Raw genomic sequence first — 26,365 nt, forward strand, 5'->3', positions numbered from 1 at the left:
TTATATTTATGGTTTGGAGGAATCTGGAAGAAATGATCAGCTCAATCATCTGAGCTTAAAGCCCCTAGGATAGGTACATCAATTTCTGCATCTCCAGCGTAGGGCTCTGCCCGCTTTTCAACCTAGTCTTCAGGGTAAATGCAACAGTCATTATGAAAGCACCTTGGTCCCTTTGGAAGATGGTGACTTAGAGATTCGAAGGATCACTGTTAATGAGACAAGCTGACTCGTCATCAGTAACGCGTGTGCTACATGCCAGCCTCCTAATATCTGTAGTTTTGCCAAGCAGTGGAATTTGGTGAGTGTTGATATGAAGCATAAGCAAAAGATATGGCCAGTCTGAAGACGCAAAAATAGAAATAATGTTTTTCCAGAATTTTGCTTTGGAGAGTCAGCTTGTCTCCTTTCTGTGTATTCTCCATTGTGTTGTTTGATCTCCCTGAGAGAGGCAGCCACATACTCATTTGTGCTCTACAGTTGAAATGTCCTCCCCGTGGATGTGGAGATTTGATATATCTCATTATCTTGAAAGTAACTATTACCTATGTATATGGATCCTTCATTTATTTGTTCATTTTTGATGGAGGAAGGGAAAGGCAGCAAATTTCACACGTACTTAATTTATGGGAAATGACCAAATTTTGATGTTCATGGGTGATAAGACATGAGGCTCTATTTAACCAGACCTGGGGCCTGTCCTCTGGCCTCTGTGATAAAACCGAGTTCTTGTGACTGAAATGGAGAGTTCAAATGTGAGGACTAAGCCAAAGAACAGAATACCCACCTTCCTATGCCTTAGGTTTCGGCATGTTTGGTGTTTAGCTAAGGTGTAAGTGTGGAAATGAATCTTTTTCAGACAGGGAGAGAGGGCTCCCTGGAAGAAGGCTTCTGTGATTCTCTTTATTTTGTAGCTGAGCCGAGCTCACGCCGCCAAGCATGCTTCCAACATTCATGGCCTATCCAGACCATTTATTTTTATTTCTGGCCACATCTGCCAAGCCCAGGCAGAAAGCTGAAGATATATATGGATTTTATGTAGATGTGAAAATCCCACTGGACCTGGCAGGAATTCTTTCTCGGTCAGTCTGGCAAGACTTTTCTAGCCAAGCAGCCAGGGTGTGGTTTTTCCACTGGAGCAGATCTGTCTTCCCATTCCTGTCTTCATTCTCATTCAGAGAGGCAGGTTTTTCTTAAAATCCACATATGTAAGAAATAATGATCATTTAGATGCACAGGCTCAAGGTGCGGGCTTAGGCAGGGTGGGATATGGGCCTGCCTTCCCCTCTCTGGAAGGCATGGCGAGAGTTCCTTAGGTGAGGTGATAGCGCGCATGTGTGACAGGCCTTAATCCTAGCATGCGGCGGGGGTCTGGAAAGGCTTTGCCTTAAACTAGGCATGTCTAATAGGGTTTAATGCAACCTGTGAGTTTGCCCCTGCATGAGGTCAGCTTGTAGGTCAGCGGAATGCTGCACAAATTGCATTCTCCTCCAGACTGTAATTACACCTCGGAGAAGGCCAGGGGCTGCCAAGTTCAGCTGACTTCAGATAGGACCAAGATAAACTAAGAGCTTGCTAATGCTTCTCAAAAAGTGATTTTTAAAGCTTTGGCATAAAGCATCTCTTGTTTGGAAAAAAAAAAAAATGATGGTCTTGAAGTTTATGAAGGAGCTTTGTGTAGGGGATGGTGAGACCAGCCATTGTCTGCCTTCCCTGAGAGCAGAAAAAGGTTGTTTGAAATGGAAGCATGAAGAATTCAAGTCAGACACAAAGTGAAATGCTTTGGTGCCAAAAGTTACTTAATCCTAGAAAATGATTTTGAGGATTTATAACAAATCAAGTAATATGCACCTGAGGACAAAGAAGAATAAAGAACGGGTATTGGGAACAGTCATAGAATAGGAATAGGATGAAAATTTTAGATTGTGTTGACAGTTAGCTGAGGAAGGATTGTATTTTATTTGTTTGATGGAAAATGGCTATAAATATGTATGTGTTACAAGCCTTTAACAATAATTTCTTAAACTTTGAACTTTCCTCTAAAGTAAGTGTTAGTCACTCAGTTGTGTCCGACTCTTTGCAACCCCATGGGCTGTAGCCCACCAGATTCTTCTGTCCATGGAATTCTCCAGGCAAGAATACTGGAGTGGTTGCCATTTCTTTCTCCAGGGGCTCTTCCTGATCCAGGGATTGAACCCACGTCTCCTGCATTACAGGCGGATGCTTTACCATCTGAGCCACCAGCGCAGTAAAAGTATTAGTTTCTCAGTTGTGTCTGACTCATGTGACCCCATGGCTGGAGCCCACCAGGCTCCTCTTTCCATGGAATGCTTAAGGCAAGAGTACTGGAGTGGGCTGCCATTCCCTTTTCCAAGGGGTCTTCCCAACCCAGAGATTGAACCTGGCTTTCCTGCATTGCAAGCCAGTTCTTTACTGTTTGAATCACCAGGGAATCCCGGGAAAGTAAGGTCCATCCTTAAATATCTGGGCCATTCCAAAGAAAGAGGATAAATCATTTGCAGTTTTCTTCAATGCCAACAGCTGAGTGATTCCAGAATCCACTTAAAGCAGAATATTCATTAGGTGAGCAAACTTTTATAAGTACTCATACTCTCTTATAAATGTTTTCTGAAATGTCTTTCTCAAACAGCCTGAAATGGGCATTTTATTCCAGGGACCCACTTGGAAGGAAGTCACAATGAGAGCTTCAAGGTGTAATTCTGCCTACTGGCTCCATATCCACATAGAAAACTATTAATCTGACATTCACGTTATGAAACTATGGACTAGTAAAGTCAGGATTCCTACCAGTATCCAAGAGCCAAATGTGGAAGACTGACCTAAAGGTCTTGAGCTTGAAAGCCCCTCTGTGGATGGTGCTCATGCCTAATGCAGAGCTTTCTCCTAATGGCCACCCAGAATGGAAGGAATCCCTTCTGTATAGGTGGGTGAAGTTTAAGTTACAGTGTCATTTCTGCAGAACTTTTTTCATTTCTCAACTCTCCCTCATGGAGAGGTTTTCCACAGGTGAGACCTGGACTTTTGTTTCAGGAAGAAGGAAGCAGAAATGCTTTTCAGTTTACCTGGAGGAAGACTATGCGCCAAACAGCCATTTCACTTAAAACCTCCACTTTCAAAGAGCTCTGGCATTTTTTAAGGGATCATACGCATAAGAACAATTAGAAATTCTTCATGTTAACTGATTCTTATAAATAGCTCCCTTATGTCAGAGTTATTTACGTGAGTTTCTCTTTTAAACTCATCTTTGAACTCCCATTGGACAAAGTATGTGTGTATATATGTATATGTGTATATTATATACATAATGTATATCTGTTATTTTTAATTTTGTACCCCTGCAGTGCACCAACATAGGAGTTTGCATTTTGTGAGTGCTGCTGAATTGGACTGTGTCTCAGGGTAGGCGTGTGAAGGCAGGCCTAGAAATAGAAGGCTGGTCTCCTGATTTTTCTCTCAACAACTAGTCATTGGTGATGATGCCTGTCACTTTCTATAGCTAGCCAAGGGACTATGACAGCTTGGAAGGCTAAAGCTAAAAGCTAGAGGGAAGGACCGTTGTATTTATGGCTCAGGTTCTTAGTTTTCTTTGCATTTCTACTTAGATTGTGGAACTGCTGGGAACCTTTGACTTGGGCCAGACAATGTTAAAGTTTTAAGAGGATAATAGCAGCCAGGATGCTTAAAGACGAATGCTTAATAATGGGTTAAATTTTGGAGTTAATAAATGATTTGACGTGTTATGGATTTTTTGTATTTAAAGTCATGTGGTAATTTTTTAAATGTATTAAATAGTAAAGTATATAAGACTGAATAAAAGACTGTTGAATATCTGACAGCCTCAGGCTATTTAGGATTGTAAAAGTTTTCCAGATAACCATTATTATCGTCAGTTCATACTATTCAGTAAGGCAGATACGGAAAGTGTAGGTGATTGTGGTTTCTTTCAAACCCAAGATATATTAGAGAAGCTAGTGAATGGGGAAGAATACACAAGATTAGTTTATCTTCCTGTCATATCATCTTTCTCTTCAAAGAGGAATTTTGAAGTTGGCTTTAACCTGTGTAGAAGCTAGCTTATCAAGACAACATAAATAAAAGAAAAACGAGGCATTTTCAGTTGGTGAAAGGTTCTACATACAATGGATCTGGTTATTGGAAACTTGACCATGATTATAAAAAATATTTTAAAAGCAACGTAATAATCGTTGGTCGATAACTAATTGAACATCTTTTAAAAAAAAATCTCTGTTCTCTTTCTTTCCTTTGTTCTTTCCATCAGTTTTCTCAATCTTGTCTTTTATTCCATGTTTTCTTCTTACCTACTCTGCTGTGAAGGTAAATGCGTCAGGTAAGAGGCGAAAATCTGAGTAAGGAGTTAATGAGATTTGACCACAAATCAGAGATTGATCAGAAAGGAGAGCTGGGTAGCAGAGCAAAGTGTCCTTCTCTTTCTTTGCCTCTTGCTTTAATGCCCTAGCAGTGAGGTGACCACACTGACTTTATGAGCATGAAGTATTGTTACTTTTCTGGAAATCCACAGGGGGCCACTAAAGGAATAAAAGTTTACAATATCATGGTGCTCACCGCCCCCAATTCACAACTGTCCATTTAGATTGGCTCGTGGGCAGAGGCACATAAAACCTTAGTAGGGGTGCAGTAAAAGGTAAGTCCTTTCCCTCTTCTTCCCTTAGACAACACCTCTTACCACCACCATCTCTGTGTAAGTCTTACTTCCTGCTATTCAGCCATGTTGTTATTTAAATTTCTTTGCATTGAACCAGTCCAATAGATAGTCATTGGAAAACGTAGCAAAAAGGACACAGAGACAATTCACAAGAACATATGACCAATAACAAACTGTTTAACCTTACTATTAAATCATTAAAAATGCAAAATAGTGAAAAAAAATTCTACCTATCCTATGGGCCAACGTTTTTAAAACCAGTGTAGGCAGCGGTGTCACTCTCAAATACTTGGCAGGGGTGTAAATTGATAGTTCTTGTTGGAAACAATGTGAGAATATTTATCAAAATGTAAAATGGACATGGTTGAACAATTTCTGTAAGTCTGTCCTATAGAAATACAACCTCAAGTGACCTCAGGAATAATCTGAATAGATACTGAACTCTTAGACCAGACGTTTTAGCGGACTGAACTCTCAGTCCAGACGTTTTAGCGGACTGAACTCTCAGTGAGTCTGTTTATTAAATCTAATGTGTCGTTTTCCTCCATGTGTTTTATTTTTTAAGTCTTTTCGCATATTGCAGTTAAAGGTATTTTAAAATATTGATCTATTCTACTCTCTGTGGGGTTTTTTAATCTCCTTTTTACTTGTGTTTTCTGTTTTTTTTCTTATAATTTGTTTGGTAGTGTCCTCTGCTTCCTAAATTGAGAGCATTACAAACCACAGGCACCCTTGATTTATTGTGCTTTGCAGATATTGCATTATTTACAAATTGCAGGATCGTAGCAACCCTGCATTTAGCAAGTCTATCAGTGCCATTTTTTCCCATGGCATTGCTCATTTCATGTCTCTGTCAAATTTTGGTAATTCTCACAATGTTTCGAATTTTATTATTATTATCTGTTATGGTGACCTGAGACCGATGATCTTTGACATAACTCTTGTCATTGTTTTGGGGCACCGTGAGCCATACCCCTTGAAGATGGAGAGCTGAATCAGTGTTATGTGTGCTCTGAAACTGCTCCACCAGCCAGCCACTCCCACCATCTCTCCTCACCTCCTTAGGCCTCTCTATTCCTTAAGACACAGTATTGAAAGTGGGTCTGCTAAGAACCCCACCGTGTCCTCTAAGTGTTCAAGTGAAAGGAGGAGTCATACATCTCTCATTTTAAATCAGGAGCTGGAAATGATTAAGTGTAGTGACGAAGGCATGCTGAAAGCTTAGATATGCCCAAAGCCAAGACCTTTTGCGCCAGTTAGCCAAGTTACGAACGCAAAGGAAAAATTCTTGAAGGAAATTAAAAGTGCTACTCCAGTGAACACACAGATGATAAGAAAGTGAAACGGTGAGAGTTTCAGTGGTCTAGATAGATCAGATCAGCTGCAACATTCCCTTAAGCCAAAGCCTGATCCAGAGCAGGGACCTAACTCTCATCAATTCTGTGAAGGGTGAGAGAAGAGAGGAAGCTGCAGAAGAGAAGTTTGAAGCTAGCAGGGGTTGGTTCATGAGGTTTAAGGAGAGAAGCCATCTCCATGACATAAAAGTGCAAGGTGAAGCAGCAAGTTATCTGGAAAACCTAGCTAAGATAATTTATAAAGGTGGCTATTCTAAAGGACAGATTTCTATTGTAGCTGAAACAGCCTTCTGTTGGAAGAAGATGCCATCTAGGACTTTCATAGCTTGAGAAGGAGAAGTCATAGCCTGACTTCAAAGTTTCAAAGGACAGCCTGACTCTTTTGTTAGGGGCTAATTCATCTGGTGACTTGAAGTTGAAGCCAGTGCTCATTCACCATTCCAAAACTCCTAGGGCCCTTAAGAATTGTGCTAATTCTATTCTTCCTGTGCTCTATAAATGGAACAACAAAGCCTGGATCACAGCACATCTGTTTACAACATGGTTAACTGAAAATTTTAAGCCCATTGTTTGGACTTACTACTCAAGAAGAAGGTTCCTTTCAAAATATTACTGCTCATGAACAATGTACCTGGTCACCTGCGAGCTCTGATGGAGATGTACAGTGAGATTCACTTTGTTTTCATGCCTGCTAACACAATATCCATTTTGCAACCTATACATCAAGGAGTCATTTCTCATTTCAAGTTTTATTCTTTAAGGAATACATTTTATGAGGCTATAGCTGCCGTAGATAGTGATTCCTCTGATGGATCATGTCATAGTCAATTGAAAACCTTCTGCAAAGAATTCATCATTCTAGATGCCATTAAGAACACTGGTGACTTATGGTAAAAGACTAAGATACCAACATGAGCAGGAGTTTGTAAGAAGGTGATTTCAACCCTCATGGATGACTTTGAAGGATTCAATTTGGACTTCAGTGGAGGAAATCACTGAAGATGTGGTCAAAATTGCGGGAGCCTAACGATCTGATTGAATTGGTGCAACCTTATGATAAAACTTAACAGATGAGCAGTTGCTTCTTCAAGAAAATGGTTTCTTGATATGGAATTACTCCTGGTGAAAATGCTGTGAAAATTGTTGAAATGGCAACAGAGGATTTAGAATATGACAGAAACTTAGTTGATAAAATAGCAGCATAATTTTAGAGGATTGACTCAGTTTTGACAGAAGTTCTACTCTGGGTAAAATGCTATCAAATAGCGTTGTATGCTGCAGAGAAATTGTTTGTGAAAGAAAGAGTCAATTGACATGGCAGACTTTATTGTTGGCTTATTTTAAGAAGTTGCCGCAGCCACCCAACCTTCAGCAACCACCACCATCATCAGTCAGAAGCCATCAGTGTTGAGGCAAGACCCTCCACCAACAAAAATATTATCACTTGCTAAAGGGCTCAGATGATAGCATTTTTAGTAATAAGTTATTTTCAATTAAGGTGTGTGTGTGTGTATTGCTTTTCTAGGGCTTCCCTTGTGGCTCAGCTGGTAAAGAATCTGCCTGCAATGTGGGAAACCTGGGTTCAGACCCTGGGTTGGGAAGAACCCCTGGAGAAGGGAAAGGCTACCCACTCCAGTATTCTGGCCTGGAGAATTCCATGGACTGTATAGTCCATGGGGTTGCCAAGAGTAGGACATGACTGAGCAACTTTCACTGCATACTGTTTTTCTAGGTATAATACACTTGTACATTTAATAGGCTACAGGGTAAATATAATTTTTGTATGCACTGAGAAGCAAGAAATTTGCATGACTCACTTTATTGCAGTTCACTTTATTGCAGTGGTATGGAACCAAACCTGTAGAATTTCTGAGGTGTGCCTGTACAGTGTTTAAAACAGGATGGTACTGATATAAAGACAGACAGAGACCAATAGAACGGAAGAGAGAGCTCAGAAATGAACCCACCCATACATGGTCAAATGATCTTCAGCAAGAGTGCCAAGACTACTGGGGAAAGGATAATCTCTTCAACAAATGGTGCAGGGAAAACTGGACATCCAAATGCAAAAGAATGAACTTGCATCAGGATCTTTCAGCATAAACAAAATATCAGTTCAAAATGGATTTAAGACTTAAATGCAAGATACGAAACTATAAAATTCCTACAAGAAAATGTGAGGAAAGCTTCATAACATTGGCCTTGGAAGTCATTTCCTGTATATGACACCAGAGAACAGACAACAAAAGAAAAATAAACAAGTGGGATGATATCAAATTAAGAAGCTTCTACACAGCAAAAGAAAAGAGTGAAAAGGCATTATGTGGAATGGGATATTAATATTTGCAAAACATATATCTGATAAGGGGTATAATATCCCAAAATAGGTGAGGCACTCCTACAACTCAGTTGAATAAAAACCTGATTTAAAAATGGGCAAAATCTTGTATAGATGTTTTTCTAAAGAAAGCATACAAATGGCCAACAGGTATGTGAAAAGATATTCAACATCACTAACATCAGGGAAATGCAAATCAAAACCACAATGATGTATCACCTCACATCTAGTAGGATGGCTATTGTCAAAAACAAAAACATAGTAAGTATTGGTAAAGATGTCCAAAAATTAGAAAAATAGAAGTGTCACATTATCCAGCAGTCCTATTTCTGGGTATTTATCCAAAAGAATTAAAAACAAGATCTCGAAGCGATATTGCACTCCTCTTTTCATTGCAGTATTATTCAAAATAGCCAAGAAATAGAAATGTTACATGTTCATTGACCTGTGTATTTATATATATGCACATACACATATGCAATAGGATATATATATATATATCTCCACATATGTGTGTGTTGTTTTGGTGTAGTCACTCAGTTATGTTCAGCTCCTCTGTGACCCACGCACTGTAGCCTGCCAGGCTCCTCTGTCCATGGGATTTCCCAGGCAAGAATAGTGGAATGGGCTGCCACCTCCTTCTCCCATATATGCACGTGTATACACACACAAACACAATGGAATATTATCCAGCCTTAAGGAAATTCTATCACACACTACCAACGTATATGAACCTTGAGGACATTATTCTAAGTGAAATCAGTCGGTCACATAAAGACTAATACTGTGTGATTCTGCTTACATGAGGTATCTAAAGTAGTCAGACTTGTAGAAGCAGAGAGCTGCGTAGGGGCTGGGGAGAAGGGAATGGAGTAAAGCTGTTCAAGGGGTCTAGAGTATCCATCCTGTAGGATGAAAAACTTCTAGCCATCTGCTGTACAGCCACGTGCATATAGTTAACAGTGCTTACTGTACATTTAAAATTGTGTTGATATGGAAGATTTTATGATTTTATTTCTCCTTTTTTTTTATTGTAATAAAAGAAAACATTTTATTTTCAATTATGGTCTTTCAAACCATAATTTCAAAGATAAATTATGGTCTTTCAAGGTCTTTCAAACCTTTCAATTATGAAAATGAAGAGGGCTTAGAGCATATATCCATTCTATGTCCACCTTGTTCCTACCATTTCAGCTGGTTTTGAGAAACATGGTTATTATTCCACAATGGAAGAGAGACTACATGGAAACATATATAGGTCCATTTTTAAAGGTCTAGTTAGAGATAGACAAATAATTTGACACAAATGAGGAAGAGAATACAAATGCTCTGACTTGCATACTGCTGACCCCCTTTTTAGGAAGTAGCACCGCGTTTCAAGAAATTTAATTGTTTTAGTCCAGCTAGCTGAAAGTAACAGACCTTTTCTTCCAAACAGCTGCTGTGCCTGGTTAATAGAATTGCAGGGGTAGTAACATTGTTTCCACAGGTCAACCTGGTTGAACAATGAAGTGGGAATGAATTTGCTTGCTTTTGTTTATTTAAAAAATTTATATTTTATATTGGAATATAGTTAATTTACCGTGTTGTGTTGATTTCAGGTATACAGCAAAGTGATTCCATTATACATATACCCATTCTTTTTCAGACTCTCTCCCATGTAGGTTATTATAGAATATTAAGTGGAGTTCCCTGTGCTACATAGTAGGTCCTTGTTGGTTATCTGTTTTACATATAGTAGTATGCATATGTTAATTCCAACTCCTAATTTATCCTTCCCTACATCTTTCTCCTTTGGAAACCATGTTTGTTTCTGACAACTGTGAGTCTGATTCTGTTTGGTAAATTATATCTTTTGTTTAGATTCCACATATAAATGATGTATGATACTCTTCTTTTTCTGTCTTACTTTACTTAGTATGGTAATCTCTAGGTCCATCCATGTTGCTGAAAATGGCATTATTTCACTTTTTTATGGCTGAGTAATATTCCATTGTATATATACACTATATCTTCTTAAACTGATCATGTGTTTATGGGCATTTGGATTGTTTCTGTATCTGGCAATTGTAAATAGTGGTGCAATGAACATGGGGGTGCATGATTCAAGTTAGAGTTTTTGTCTTTTCCTGATATAAGTCCAGAGATGGGATTACAGGATCATATAGTAACCGCTTTTTGTTTTTTTTTTTAAGAACTTTCACACTATTCTCCATCATGCCATTACCAATTTACATTCCCATCAGCAGTATAGGAGGGTTCCCTTTTCTCCATGCCCTCTCCAGCATTTATTGTTTGTAGACTTTTTGGTGGTAGTTGCTTGTTTTTTATCCTGTGACAGAATCTCAATTTCAGTTTCAATCCTTCCCTCTCTGTTCTCTTGTGGTTGCTCTCTTTTGTCTTCTTTTAATTAACTATTAGAAAACCTTGACTTTGAATCTTGTTTTTCCTGTAGGAAGACCGTGTTATCCAGGGTTTTCAGAACCCTAACTGGATAGCATGGTGAATATTTGTCTGAAGACATTTTTTTACAACCAAATTGTCCTCTTGTCTTACATTTGATTCCTGTGCCTGTCTCCTTGACATTGATGTGTATGCCACGACCAAGGCTGTATCTCAGTCACTATCTTGGACTTTTAAGGGTAAATCCAGTCCATTCTCAAAGCTTTTCTTCCTTTGAATTTGCTCTGCAGATAGTTTTATTTGCCTTTTTAGTTCTTCTCAACAGTATTAAATCATTAAGCTTTACAAAATTTATCAGATCAAGGACATGATATGTCTTGGTCACCTCTCTATCCTCCGAATCCAAAGCAGTGACAGGCGCATAACAGGTGCATGGCAGATGTTTGTTAATAAATGAATACATGCCTGAATATGTACACAAAACTTTGGACTTTCTTAATTTTGTGTTGGACTTTAATGATGGTTTCACTTTAAATTTGTGTCCTCTAAGAAAAAGCCAGAAATTTCATTTTAAAAGAAGATGTTTGATTATATATAATCTCTTCTTCCTTTGCTTTTATATAAAAAAATAAATGAAAATACCAAGTACCTTCTTTATTTCTTAAAAACAGAAATTCTGTATCCTCCAAGAATCTTTCTCTAAGGCTAATGTTGAAATGATTAAACACATTAAGCTGATCATCAGTTTTTACTTTTATCTTGATGAAAGCTTAATGCTTACAGTACTTTTGGCCTAACAGTATATGTAAGAGTAGCCATGCTGAGCAGGGGACGCTACGGGGCTGGCAGTAATTGACTCAGCATTGATTGATAGACAGGTAGACAGTAGTCATGGTTGGAACAAACTAATGTTATCCCTTATTGTTCAACCAGCAAGCAACTCAGCTAATTAGTACCAGTATAAATGTAGATGTGTATTACTATTTAATCTTATCTTCATTATATTTTTAATAAGTTTATATGCTCATAGGTGGGAGAGGAAGCATAGCTTTTTAGTTTATACTTCACCCAACAAAATGCCTTAAAGACATATGATTTGATGATGTTTTATGTGATTTCATATTGATTTATGTAGCCCTGCCACAAGAAAGAAAATTTTTTCCCTTAGTAGTCACTGTGTGATATGTTCTTTGGAGCTGATTTGATTCACTAGATTTAGAGAGAAATGAAACTATAATGAGCTCTCCATGGAACATTCATAGAGGGTTGAAATAATTGTCAGTGAGGTATTTAGAGCTTCTAAAAAGATTATAAAAAAGTTTTTATATACATATATAATATTACTGATATAAAAGAGTACTTCTAAACAACTTCAAACTAAAGTTGTATGTACAAAGTATTATTAATCATAGCACAACCACAGAGCAACCTAACCCTCTTGAATAGAGAAATTTTATTTAAATAATATCTATGTCAGGAACTATTTTAGGTGCTTTATGTATGTTATGTCATTTAATGTTTAGAATAAATACACAAACTCAGTACAGTCAAACCTACTCGTGATGAAAAAGTTGAATCCCTAGAATTTAAGTCACTTTCCCAAGGTCATATGACTGGTCAGCAGTGGAGTCCAGATCACAGTGATCTTTCCCCTAAGCCACTCAGTGGATGGTCCGCAGCCAAGGAGGTTGGAGGCCATGAAGTGACTTACAAAGTCCAACATGGAAATAGGGCAGTGATAAGTGGAAAAGTTAGACTAAAAACTTGCATATGTGGTGCAGTTACACCTTAGTTAAAGTGTGTTTGAATAAAAAAGATCAGAGTAAATTAAATATTATATAGGTTTACATGCTTGTACTAGATTGGTGGAATTTGGGGTGGTATTTTTCCTTTATTTTCTAGATATCTTTCAAGTTAAAGTTTTTTTAATTTATTCATTTTAATTGGAGGCTAATTACTTTACAGTATTGTAGTGGTTTGTGCCATACATTGAAATGGAACAGCCATGGGTGAACACGTGTTCCCCATCCTGAACCCCCCTCCCACCTCTCTCCCCATCCCATCCCTCAGGGTCATCCCAGTGCACCATCCCTGAGCATCCTGTCTCATGCATCAAACCTGGACTGGCGATCTGTTTCACATAAGATAAAATACATGTTTCAGTCCTGTTCTCTCAAATCATCCCACCCTTGCCTTCTCCCACAGAGCCCAAAAGTTTGTTCTTTACATCTGTGTCTCTTTTGCTGTCTCACATATAGGGTCATCGTTACCATCTTTCTAAATTCCATATATATGCGTTAATATACTGTATTGGTGTTTTTCTTTCTGATTTACTTTACTCTGTATAATCGGCTCCAGTTTCATCCACGTCATTAGAACTGATTCAAATGCATTCTTTTTAATAGCTGAGTAATGTTCCATTGTGTATATGTACCACAGCTTTCTTATCCATTCATCTGCTGATGGAAATCTAGGTTGTTTCCATGTCCTGGCTATTATAAACAGTGCTGCGATGAACATTGGGGTACATGTGTCTCTTTCCATTCTGGTTTCCTCGATGTGTATGCCCAGTAGTGGGATTGCTGGGTCGTATGGCAGTTCTATTTGCAGTTTTTTAAGGAATCTCCGTACTGTTCTCCATAGTGACTGTACTAGTTTGCATTCCCACCAACAGTGTAAGAGGGTTCCCTTTTCTCCACACCCTCTCCAGCATTTATTGTTTGTAGACTTTTTGATAGCAGCCATTCTGACTGTGTGAGATGGTACCTCATTGTGTTTTGATTTGCATTTCTCTGATAATGAGTGATGTTGAGCATCTTTTCATGTGTTTGTTAGCCATCTGTATGTCTTCTTTGGAGAAATGTCCGTTCTTTGGCCCATTTTTTGATTGGGTCATTTATTTTTCTGAAATTGAGCTGCAGGAGTTGCTTGTATAATTTTGAGATTAATTCTTTGTCAGTTGCTTCATTTGCTATTATTTTCTCCCATTCTGAAGGCTGTCTCTTCATCTTGCTTATAGTTTCCTTCATTGTGCAAAAGCTTTTAAGTTTAATTAGGTCCCATTTATTTATTTTTGCTTTTATTTCCAGTATTCTGTGAGGTGGGTCATAGAGGATCCTGTTGTGATTTATGTCAAAGAGTATTTTGCCTATGTTTTCCTCTAGGAGTTTTATGGTTTCTGGTCTTAAATTTAGATCTTTAATCCATTTTTAGTTTATTTTTGTGTATGGTGTTATAAAGTGTTCCAGTTTCATTCTTTTACAAGTGGTTGACCAGTTTTTCCAGCACCACTTGTTAAAGAGATTGCCTTTTCTCCATTATATATTCTTGCCTCCTTTGTCAAGGATAAGGTATCCATAGGTGCGTGGGTTTATCTCTGGGCTTTCTATTTTGTTTCATTGATCTATATTTCTGTCTTTATGCCGGTACCATACTGTTTTGATAACTGTGGCTTTGTAGTATAGTCTGAAGTCAGGCAAGTTGATTCCTCCAGTTCCATTCTTCTTTCTCAAGATTGCTTTGGCTATTCAAGGTTTTTCATATTTCCATACAAATTGTGAAATTATTTGTTCTAGTTCTCTGAAAAATACCATTGGTAGCTTGATGGGGATTGCATTGAATCTATAGATTGCTTTGTCAAATTAAAGTTTTAAAATGCAGTAACTGTAGCATCAGTTCAGTTAGCCAATCAAGGTATCTAAAGCTATGAATGTTTTCATTATGCTTCTGAAAGACTGCCTGGTTATTTAGGCTTATATTGATTTTTTTTTTTTTTAATTCTAGATCATCAAGTTATTGGATGGAAAACGATCTCAAACTGTGGGAATCTTGATCTCTAGTTTGCATTTAGAAATGAAGGATATCCAGCAGGGTAAGTCTTATTCATACTTTTTCCCCCGACTTTAAAGCTTTTCAGCTTTTATTGTGAGAAATGTCAAACATATACAAAAATAGAATGGCCACAGTGAATACTATGTAACCACTACCGAGAGGCAAAATCATTAACTCATTAACTAGATTGTTTCATCTAAAACACTCCATCTACAAGATTATTATGAAGCAAATCTTAGATATTTTACAATTCCTCCTTTAAAAATGGTAATATACCATGAAATATACCATGAAAGATAAGGATACTTTAAACATAATTCTAGTGCCATTATCATGCATTTAAAATCATTTACAATAATTTCCTAATGTCATCAAGTATGTAATTCTAATATCACTGATTGTAAATTTATCCATTCTTGTACAGTTAGCTCAAACGAAGATTCATACAGATTTCATGCGTTGCCTTGAATGTGTCCATCTCTTAGGTTTCTTTTGATTTAGAGGTTTCTATCCTCTATTTTTTTTTCTTTGCAATTATTGTTTTTGCAAAGAACCCAGATCATTCATCCTGTGAAATTTCCCACATTTAAGTGTTGCTGATTGCATTGCCATGTTTTTATTTATTATGTTCTTCTGTCTCCTGTGATTCCTGCAAACTTTTACTTTGATCTAGAGAGTTAATCTCAGCCAAGAAAGAATAGTCCATAGATGTTACTGTATATTCTCTCGAGAAGTACATAATATTCTGTAATATTACATAATATTCTCTTTATTCTCTTAAGTATGTAATATTCTCTTAATGATGTTTGTGGGCACTGATGATCTTTGCCTAGGTTCATTACTTCATTAGAAGTTTGCCAAATAATGATCTCCTAGCCCCCTCATTTCTTCTTCATTAGCAGAAATGCCTCTACAGAGAAACACTCTCCATTTTCATACATTTAGTTATGTCATTGTTTCTTAGTCTCCTGTTTGTTGTGGTTTTTTTTGTTTGTTTGTTTGTTTTTTTGAGTGGCACTATTTCAACTTGGCGCAGTCTGAAAGACATTTAAAGCAAGGACATTTTACTTTTATATCTATTTTTAGCCCTTGGGAAAGTGAACCCAAAATCTTCTGACATTTTTTAAATCAGTGTCTTATGTGAAGATATGCTGCTCCTTTCTCAGCCATCAATTAAATGTAGATCTTCATTTTGACATATCACTGATAATATTTTCTAAGTGGTAATACAATCTCTCATAGATGGTTTCAGGAAATTTAGGTTCAGTGCAACAGTGGAGACACTCTTAAGTCACACTTCTCTTCAGGTTTTAGTTGATTATGTCTTCAAGTTATCTCTAGGACACAGCAGAAGGACCCCACCCCTCCCCCCAGAGGTCCTAAACTGAAAAGCACTTAAGAAACTTGCGTACATTATTTTTCCTCTGAAATAAGCTTTGTTAAAGGCTTAAAATTTTGCTTTATTGCAAACATTTAAAATTCCACATAAAACTAAACATATACTGAATGGCAGTCACAGAATATTCAAATAAACTTGTCTTTACTATTTTAGCTTAGTAGTAGAACTGAATACAGAAGTGTGAAATATTAAACCTCAAACAGCGTTGCAGTAGTTGGTTTGAGATTGGAGCAGAGGGTGGCTGGAAAGGTCCACTGTCAAAATTAGAAAAGGATACGTCAGTGTCTTTAGGTATTAGATCCTCTAGGATGGAATTTCTGAAATTCACACAGAAGACTGTGAGACTAAGGCAAATGAAAAAAATAAAACACATACTGGCAGGTAAGTTTATAGCCTTTTGTCAAGGAGACTCCCTTTTTTGATGCAATCATTGAAATTAGAAAGGAATTTTTCAGATATAGTAGCAGAGTCTTATCCTAAACCACAGTGCTCTTTCTAAGCCTGGTGAAAATCAAGTATGCTTGGTTTCATTACCATAACAAGTAGCACTATGGATGTTAGTCTTTACAGTGTCAACGGCACTTGATTCATTTCTCTTCAGGCTTGTCCGGTTGTAGTGTACATCAGATTGCCATATGGGTAAGACTCATTCCAACAATGTGCTATTACAGTTATCAACTCAGGACTATAAACCTTCTTCCCTTGGTACTGTAACGTTTAATGTTGAATGAATGTTGAATGTTCATGGTGAGTTGAATAAGAGATTAGTTCACCCAGACCTTTTTCAACATTCTACTCTGGATAGGAACATGCTCTCATGAAGAAGACGTGAACTTAAATTTTAGGGTTGGAAATGTTGATTGTAGCATCACAGACTTTAGGACTCATGGGCACTATTTTAGTTCTTTCTCTTGCTTCAAACATCTCTGTTATCCACCAGAGCTGGATCCTAAGTTCTAGAAAACAATTATCTCCACTTCATGTTTTCATTTAGTAATACATTCCAGATGAATCTAACAGTATAACTCTCGCTTAATTTCTTTTTAGAATCATTTGACTGACACTGGCATCTGAAGGTCACTTAGGAGCCTGAGCTGTGTCAGTTACTTTCATTCAGAATCCGTATCTGGTCATGAATGGAATGCACTTGGCCTTGTGTTCTCATCCTGATGAAAGGACTCCTTGTGCTGACCTTGACCTAAAACATTTGTTTTAATGTGAGAGAAGTAGCTGTCATGAGATCTGATGGGAACAGACCAGCTGGCAGGCAGGCAGGGTCACACAGCGTGTTAACCAGGGTGAAGTGACCGCAGCCAAGAGACTGTTCTCCAGTCTTTTGGGCATATATTCAGCTTTGTCAGTGTGCAGAGGCAGGTACACCAACTTGCACTTCATGCAGACTCATAAGAAGCTGATGCATAAACCAGAAAGCTAGTATATTCACTCAGAGGAGGAGAGAGAATTTTCCTTCAGCATGACAAAATGTTTATATTATCTATTCACTGTTACTTCCACCCCACTTATCTCTCTTGGCATTAGATATTTGCTTATGCCATTTCTCCTCTTGCTAAGATAACAGCTTGGTCACCTTAATAACAGTTCTGGGTGTTTCAGCCCACCATTACTTCCCACAGAGGTAATGGATAATCCAGTTTTTACTTGTTCAACTCTTAAAAAGCAACCTTATTTTCTTTGTAAAGTGGGCCCTTCTCTGTTGTCTGTCACTGCCTATAGTGTATATTGAAGAAGTGGAATTTGGGGGCTCAGTACCTCAAGGTCTGTTAACTGATAGCAAGTAACAGAGCCAGTGTGTGGTCCTTTATCACGTGTAGCATTACTTTGCTTAGAATTTCTCTGATAATTAAGCATTGTTTACCACGAACTGGGCTAATTTATGCTATCTAGAAGTCATTCAGTAAAGAATTTTTTAAATTTTAATTTGGTTTTAAAGAATAAACCTTAGACTAGATGACATCAGAATGTCATAAATTTCATTCTGGTGCATTTGGACAAAACGTCTTCCTGCCTGCCTACTTCCTCCCTTCCTCTTTCCCTCTCTCCCTCAATAAGCATGTACTGAATGCCAGCTCTGTTTCAGACACCATGACTACCACAACACATGACATCCTGAATTTCACATTCTCAAGAGTGCACAGGATGGTGGGAGAGATGTACAGAGTACCGTAAGATCACAGAATAAAGATACCTGTGAAATAACAGAGATCAATGTATCAGCTCCTCCTGTAAAACTTAAGATGAGTCTCAGAGGATGAAATGGTGGTCGTCACACAGAGAAGGAGCTTTTCCAGTTGATGAAAGGAGGCGTGTGAAGAGGAGGCGCATGTAAAGTGTGCAAGTTGCACGTGAATGAGGGTGGCTTCAGAGCAACGTACTCGAAGGGCAAGTACTGTCCAGACCAGGAAGGACCCTGACTGTCATCAGATGAAATTTGAACATTATCCTACCAGTAACATGGAGACAGAAGTTAAAGGGGCAGTGCTGTGACCTTCTTTTGAGTGCAGAAATACTCCTCCAGTCACAGAAGGCTGGCCCCCAAGCCCTTTCATGCTCTGGCAGCAGCCCTATCCTCTCCTGCACTTGACTGTGCTCATTTCTCTCTCACTCCAGTGTAAGCGGTCCTCTGATTCCTTAACAGGCCAAGTTCTCTCCTTCCTCCGTGTCTTTGAAGGCACAGTATGTTCCCTCTGTTTGAAATGCTTTTCCAACCCCATTCAATAGCACACTCTTTTTCTTTGCTCCTAAGTCGCTTCAGTCGTGTCTGACTCTTTGCAATCCTATGGACCATAGCCCAGCAGGCTCCTTTGTCCATGGGCTTCTCCAGGCAAGAATACTGGAGTGGGTTACCATTTTGTAGGGTTCAGCTAAACATCTCGAAGAGGTCCTCCCAGATCCTCCTCCCTAATTTAAGTCACTCTAAGTTAATTCTCTTATTTTCTACCCAGAACTTAATATTTTCTTTGTTCATGTACTTCTCACTTACATCGCCATCAGAAGATAAATTGCAAGAGCGATAATGCTCACTGATGTGTCCCTCACACCTTGTACCTGGCGATGAGGTGAGGATCATCAAGGGTCTGTTGAATGAATAAATAGAAATCGTCATGTAGGTGACTAGATCTAGGCTTCCCAGGTGGCGCTGGTGGTAAAGAACCTGCCTGCCGAGGCAGAAGACATAAAAGGTGTGGGTTCGATCCCTGGTTTGGGAAGATCCCCTGGAGGAGAAAACAGCAACCCACTCCAGTACTGTTGCCTGGAGAATCCCATGGACAGAGGAGCCTGATGGGCTACAGTCCATGGGGTCGCAAACAGTCAGACATGACGGAAGCAACTTAGCATGTATGCATGGTTAGATCTGATAGAAAGGGATTGTGATTGTTGACATAATAAATGACAAAGGCCAGAACTAAGGCTGTGTCTGTGGAAATGTAGAGGAGACCACGTACAAGGGATGTTTGAAGAGCAGATTGTTATGGTTAGCCCCATGAGATTCATGTGATGATGGAGAAGTTTGGGGTTGCTGGTTTCAGCAAGAATGGGAATAATGGTGCCAAAAGCATAGAATGAAAATAGAGGGGGGGAAAGCGTAGGTAGAAGCTGAAAGGTCAGTTCTGTTTTGCATGATTTGAGTTGGAGGTGACTGGTGACATTTCAGCTGAAGTGTTCAAGAACGTCTGAAAATTCCAGCTTGATACTAAGGAAATAGGGCTAGGTTAGAGACCGAACATCCCCGCAAAGATAGCCATCCATATGTGTTTCTCTCCACCCCAGGTGGTGTGCAGGATCTTTTAGGGGAAACCTAAATCTCTGTTCTGACTGAAGTTTAAAGCACTGCATGACTAAAGGCAAGACCTTGGTTGTGGAGGAAGAATGGCTCAGGACACTGACCATAATACCACACCACTTGTATTTGGTCCAGGAGATATCCTGAACAAGTGATTTACTCCTTGCTGATTTTCCATCTAGTTAACTAGGGTGACTTATGTTTAAAAACATTTGGCATCCTTGGCTACAGTGACTTCCTAAATGATTGCAAATTAGTGTTTTCATTCCATGTTAGTGATTTCCTCTTATTCTTTTTCCCAGGGGAGATGGAAAATTGCTGTTGACTATTCTTGATATAAACCTCCATATGCATTGCAACAGATTAGGTGCCAGAAACCTCCTGGCATCCATTTGGAATTTCCCGTACACTCTCAGAATTCATATTTATAATATTTAATCTAACATCAAAATAAAACATTTTTCACTTTAGTTCTAACTAGTTCAGAATCTCAGTTTAGAGTTCAGCTGTATCAAAGACCATCTTTCTGTTTAGGAATCTCTAATCAAAATGTAAGTTAGTTGTGTACCCAGAGTCTAAAACTCAGATCTGAGAATGCTGACTGGACTTTGTTCCTTTTTGCCTAATAATTTATAGAAATCTCTGTCACGGTTTATGCCAGTTGTCTAAAATATAATGAAATTCCAGGCATCTGAAATTCACTGTGAATTGTCTTGGGCTTTCCTGTTGTTCCATCACTCATTGTGTCCAACTCTTTACTCCCCATGGACAGCACCATGTCAGCCTTGCCTGTCCTTCACCACCTGTTTGCTCAAACTCATGTCCATTGAGTTGGTGATGCCATCCAACCATCTTCATCTTCTGTCGTCCCATTCTCCTCCCTTCAGTCTTTCCATCATCAGGATCTTTTCCAATGAGTTGGCTCTTCTCATCAGGTAGCCAAATTATTGGAGCTTCAGCTTCAGCATCAGTCCTTCCAGTGAATATTCAGGGTTGATTTCCTTTAGGATTGACTGGTTTGATCTTGCTTTCCAAGGGGCTCTCCAGAGTCTTCTCTAGCACCACAGTTAGAAACCATCAATTCTTCAGTGCTCAGCCTTCTTTATGGTCCAACTCTCACATCTGTGCATGACTACTGGAAAAACCATAGCTTTAACTATACGGACCTTTGTCAGCAAAGGGATGTCTCTGCTTTTTAATATACTGTCTAGGTTTTTCATAGCTTCTTTTCCAAGGAGCAAGCGTCTTTTAGTTTTATGGCTGCAGTCACTGTCTACAGGACCTTCCAGAGGAACATTCTAATTCTGGTCTGGAAGACCTATACTCAAAGGGCAAAATTTTTATTGTGCACCTCTGCCAGTAAAAATTTTAGAGCATGCTTCTCAAGATATGTTTTTAAGAACTTGTACATCATGTAAATGTGTAACAGAACTAATAGTCACATTATAAAATGAATATAAAGATATAAATTAAATTGAGATTTAATATTTTTAAATGTGTTACTGATTTTGATAGCTTTAAATTCTCAACAGCTAGTATCTCACGGCTCAATATATACATAAAATGAAGCTTATTATTAAAAATAGTGGATTTAAACCCACATTTCAAACAGTCTCTTGATAAATTCTACTATAATGTATGGAGGTCAGCATCTTGGCAGATCTAATTCAACTGTCCCCATTTCCAGTTCATTCCACAATTGATGAAGAACTTATATTAGCAGTCAAGCCTGTGCTGTGCCATTTTTCTTGTTGTTGATGGATTATCTTCAGTCTGGGGTTTCTCTTCAGGAATCTTTTGAAGCCAACTGGTTTATTTTGTCAAGTTTAGTTAAAACTAGATTTTATAATCAGAAAATGTTATTTAATCCCCACGACCCACCCCCCGACACTGCCGCCACTGCTACCAAATCACAGTACGTTGGACGGAAAGGAGCAAGTGAGGAAGCCACATGTGAAAGAGTTTACCCACCGATGGTGACAGGTAGTCATGACCTACTGATGTACCAAAGGAAGGCATCAGGGTCAATCAACTTATTAAGCATGGGCAGAGCTCAGTTTGGGGATGAATATAAACAGTAGCTCTAATGCTGCTATATGTCCTTTCTCAGCTCTCGTTTCTTCCTGCTGAGTCTAAAACACCTGAGTGGCAGGGTCCCACCCACCTCTCTCTGAACCCCTGTGCATTCCTCCCCTCTCAGAGCTGGGTCCAGAAAGCCAAGGGTGGCGTTTCTTTTGTACTTTACCTTCAGGCAACTGGCTGAGACCATCCAATCTGCCTGGAATGTAATTTTGGCTTAAAAGAACCAGAACTAATGGAGGGACAGAAGCAGCTTAGCCCAGACTGTTTCTCATTGCACTGCCCACCGCCCTGCAGAGAGGAGAGGCAGTGAAGGCGCGAAGTGCTGTGAACTCTACGCTTGTGCCCCTCTTTGAGGTTTGAACCATGGACAATTTTAATTGCACCTATAAAAGGCACCTTGTGGCCGAGTACACGCCTCAACTTAGACAAGAATTGGGATTTTTGCTTGATGAGGTTGAGTGATTTGGAGCTTTGGGGACAGACTAGACATGTCCCTTTTGGGGTGGTTATTTCTGTGACCTGCTAGCTGGCTCCTGTTTACACTGTTCATTTACACTTGCCTCCTGTCTCCAACAAAGCTTGAATAAAGGTCTGTACCAAGTCACATGATGCACCAGCAAGTGTTTGGCAATGCAGATAATATCATAAAATATATTCCCTTGATAGTTGCTATTCTTTATGGGTCTGGAGGCAACTTTTGTTTGTGTGTCTTCATTTTTTGTGCCTTCACTGCCCTTTTTAGTCAGTTCTGGCATGCAGTATAAAATTGCAGTTAGTAATATCTTTTTAAGTAAAATGGATTATATATTACTGTGGATTTCTTTTTAGATTTTCTTTTCTTCTAAGATAATGCCTTTTCAAGTTCTGGGTTTCCTTTTGTTTTTAGACATTCTTTTTTGCTATGATTGGGAACCACAATACTGATTATTGTCAGTAACTGTGAATAATTAACAAAGATTGAAGTTTGATTGTCTTATGACATATATTAAGATAGCATATTTGAGGGGTTTCTCTGGTGGTCCAGTGGTTAATTCTCCACCTTCCAATGCAGGGGGCTCGAGTTCAGTCCGTGGTTGGGGAACTAAGGACCCACATGCCCATGGGGTGTGGCCACAAATTTTAAAAAAGGACCATAGAAGTGAATTAAGTATTAGCAATAATTAAATAATGGTGGCATTATGGATGTGTATAATACACAAATGACATTTTTGTGGCCTGGGCTATCTATGGTTCCTACTGGGAGACTGCTGATTGATGTATAAAACATGTGATGCCATTCAGAGGCAAAGGTTTCTGTGTAGACTTTTAATAGGTAGTTGGTTAGCACTTTTGTGTGTGTGTGTGTGTGTGTGTGGTGAGAAGTTTGAGAAGTGAAAGTGTTAGTTGCTCAGTCATGTCTGACTTTTTGTGATCCCTTGGACTGTACCCCACCAGGCTCCTCTGTCCCAAGAATTCTTCAGGCAAAAATACTGGAGTGGGTAGTCATTCCCTTCTCCAAGGGATCTTCCCAACCCAGGGGTCAAACTCAGATCTCCTTTGCTGCTAAGTTGCTTCAGTCGTGTCCGACTCTGTGTGACCCCACGGACAGCAGCCCACCAGGCTCCTCTGTCCTCAGGATTCTCCAGGGAAGAATACTGGAGTGGATTGCCATTTCCTTCTCCCAGGTCTCCTTTTGGTGAAGTGATTATTTCTAGACTGACACTTACAAAAGATAAAAGAAGTACAATCATGGTCCAGTCAGTTTGGTTATAGAACTGAGCTTGGGAAACCATTCTTCATGCCTTAGTTTCATTGCCTGTAAAACTCAGGGCAACAGTAGAATCTTCCTTGTATGAATAAGTGTAAAATGGTTAGAACAATGCCTTGCACACAGCAAGTTCCAAACCCAGGGAGTGAACCCGGGTCTCCCACATTGTAGACAGACGCTTTACCGTCTGAGCTATCAGGGAAGTCCTTCCCAATAAAAGCAAGCTACTAATTAAGTATTCATCTCTAGTACTGCCCGTCTGCTTTCCCCACCCTCTGGTAGAGTGCACAGAGATGCCTTTAAGCTGCTTAATAATTGCTGCCCTCAGCATTTGCTCTGGATATGTGCGTGGAATGAGGCTTGGCCTATACCTGTGTCTGCACAGGTGGGCCTGGTGCCATCAGAGGAGCAGCATGGTGGTCAGTAGGGAAAGAGTGAGGTGTATGGCGGAAAGGTTATAGCAGTGTTCTGGCCGTTGTGAAGAGACCTGGGTACTGAGCTTTCTGTGGGGCAGGTTCTGTGCAGCTCTCGTTCTGGCCTCTGTGTGGTTCTTTGACACTTCTCTCTGCCTGGCCCCCTTCTTTTCACCTCTTGTCCAATTTCGTTACAAGCTTGGTCTTCATTCTCAGTGCTGGCCTCATTGGGAGGTGAGACTGTGGGGAAATAGTCCTGCTTTGCCTTTCCTCAGCTTTCAGATTCTGCCAAGACCACCTTCTTTCTGGGACCCCACATCCTTGCCTTTCTCTTAAGAGAGCTGACCTCTCTTAAGAATTGGTTTGTGGGAATTTTGAGGGTTAGATTACCTGAGAGTTTAAAAACCCCAGGGTTTGGGACTTCCCTGATGGTCCAGTGGTGAAGACTCCATGCTTTCAAGACAGGGGGCATGAATTTGATCCCAGGTCAGGGAACTAAGATCCCACATGCCATGATCAAAATGGCCAAAACAAACCAACAAGACAAAAAACCCCAAGGCCTTCCATGTTGCTTTCTCCATTCCATTCTCTTTTCCTTACAAATTATTTGTCAAGCCCTAAAAAATCATAATTTGGTTGAAAGAGCTGAGTTTTATGTTGGCTATTTGGAAGCTAAGATTGCTAACAAAATAATTTCTATTGGTAATCAAATATTCACCTTTGCTTTTCTTGGACTGAGAATAAATCTATTCCACTTGAAAAGGATCTTTAAACACCCACTTGTAAAAGGTGTCAACTACTGAAGGTAATGCAAAGAAGCATACAATGGGCTACATAGAGGCTATTTTTTTTAATTTATTTATTTAATTGGAGGCTAATTACTTTACAGTATTGTAGTGGTTTTGCCATACATTGACATGAATCAGCCATGGGTGTACATGTGTTCCCCATCCTGAACCCACCTCCCTCCCCATCCCATCCCTCGGGGTCATCCCAGTGCACCAACCGTGAGCACCCTGTCACATACATCAAACCTGGACTGGTGATCCGCTTCACATATGATAATATACACACTTCAACACTACCCTCTCAAATCATCCCACCCTCGCCTTCTCCCACAGAGTCCAAAAGACTGTTCTTTACATCTGTGTCTCTTTTGCTGTCTCGCATATAGGGTCATTGTTACCATCTTTCGAAATTCCATATATATGTGTTAGTATACTGTATTGGTGTTTTTCTTTCTGGCTTACTTCACTCTGTATGATAGGCTCCAGTTTTAAAACTAGCGATAGCCAAAGCCTGCTAAAGCAACCCAACCCTACCCATGTGACGTGTTTCACACCATGGGCAACCAGATTTACTTGGTCTAACCCAACAAACTAAGAATAGTTAGATAGCATCACTGACTCAATGGACATGAATTTGAGCAAACTCCAGGAGATAGTGAAGAACAGGGAAGCCTAGTGTGTTGCAGTCTATGGGATCGCAAAGAGCCAGGCACGACTTAGCGACTGAACGACAGTAAAAGGAATATTTCCTGCCTCAGACTGTCATATGTTTCTTGCCCAAAGATACCACTTTGATCAACAGCTCTCTTGAGTGAGTACATGTTTTTTACTAATTAGAAACCCTTCAGAACAGCAAACACAACCATTCTTTATTCGGACAAGGTGCGCTTTGGGATAGAAAAGCATTCAGGGTTAAAAATGGCTGGAGGGCTGTGAGAATTCTTGCCTGTTCTTTCTCCTTACCCCACTCTTGTGAAAAAGCTGTCTCCAAAGTGGAGAGGGAATTTACCTATTGTGTAAGACCTTGACCCCCGTCCCTGTGCCTGAAGCAGGCGCATAGTTTTTATGTGCGCCTGTTAGTTTGAATTTGTGATACTGATCTGCTTTTTGTCCCTGCTGACGGTTATTATATCTTAATGGGCGAAACCCTACTCTAATGATCCTTGTGTATATAATTCTCGGAGTACAGAGCAGGCACCAGAGGACCACATAAAAATGTTTGCCTCAATTTCCCTGCCAAAAAGGAGCCCAGAAACCAGACTTGACCAAGTAACAGATTTTTAAAGGTAAAGGAACCCAATAAAATTACCAGCTTTTCACAGCGTGTGTCTATTTCCTCTCGACATATTGTGAGGTGTAGGTGAAATATTCTAACTGAACTGACAGTGGGAGCAGGGGTAACTAAGGAGAGAGGGAGATAAAAGTAAAAACCACGAGCCATGATTGATATCACAGTAGCAATGAGTTGTTGGGGTCTCCCCTTTGTGAATTTGGCACTTCACCTT

General features: G+C 39.4%; 1 protein-coding gene across 1 annotated transcript in view; it reads left to right on the forward strand.

Annotated features, from left to right (window-relative positions):
- The window catches only part of FMN1 (formin 1), a 432,398-nt gene that overhangs the window by 236,693 nt on the left and 169,340 nt on the right, over nucleotides 1-26,365 (forward strand). Inside the window, exon 7 of the mRNA XM_052647085.1 lies at nucleotides 14,582-14,669. Coding sequence (XP_052503045.1) covers nucleotides 14,582-14,669 — 88 coding nt within the window. The remainder of the gene's footprint in view (nucleotides 1-14,581; nucleotides 14,670-26,365) is intronic.

This window comes from Budorcas taxicolor, chromosome 10 (assembly GCF_023091745.1).
Source record: "Budorcas taxicolor isolate Tak-1 chromosome 10, Takin1.1, whole genome shotgun sequence".
NCBI classification, from domain to species: domain Eukaryota; kingdom Metazoa; phylum Chordata; class Mammalia; order Artiodactyla; family Bovidae; genus Budorcas; species Budorcas taxicolor.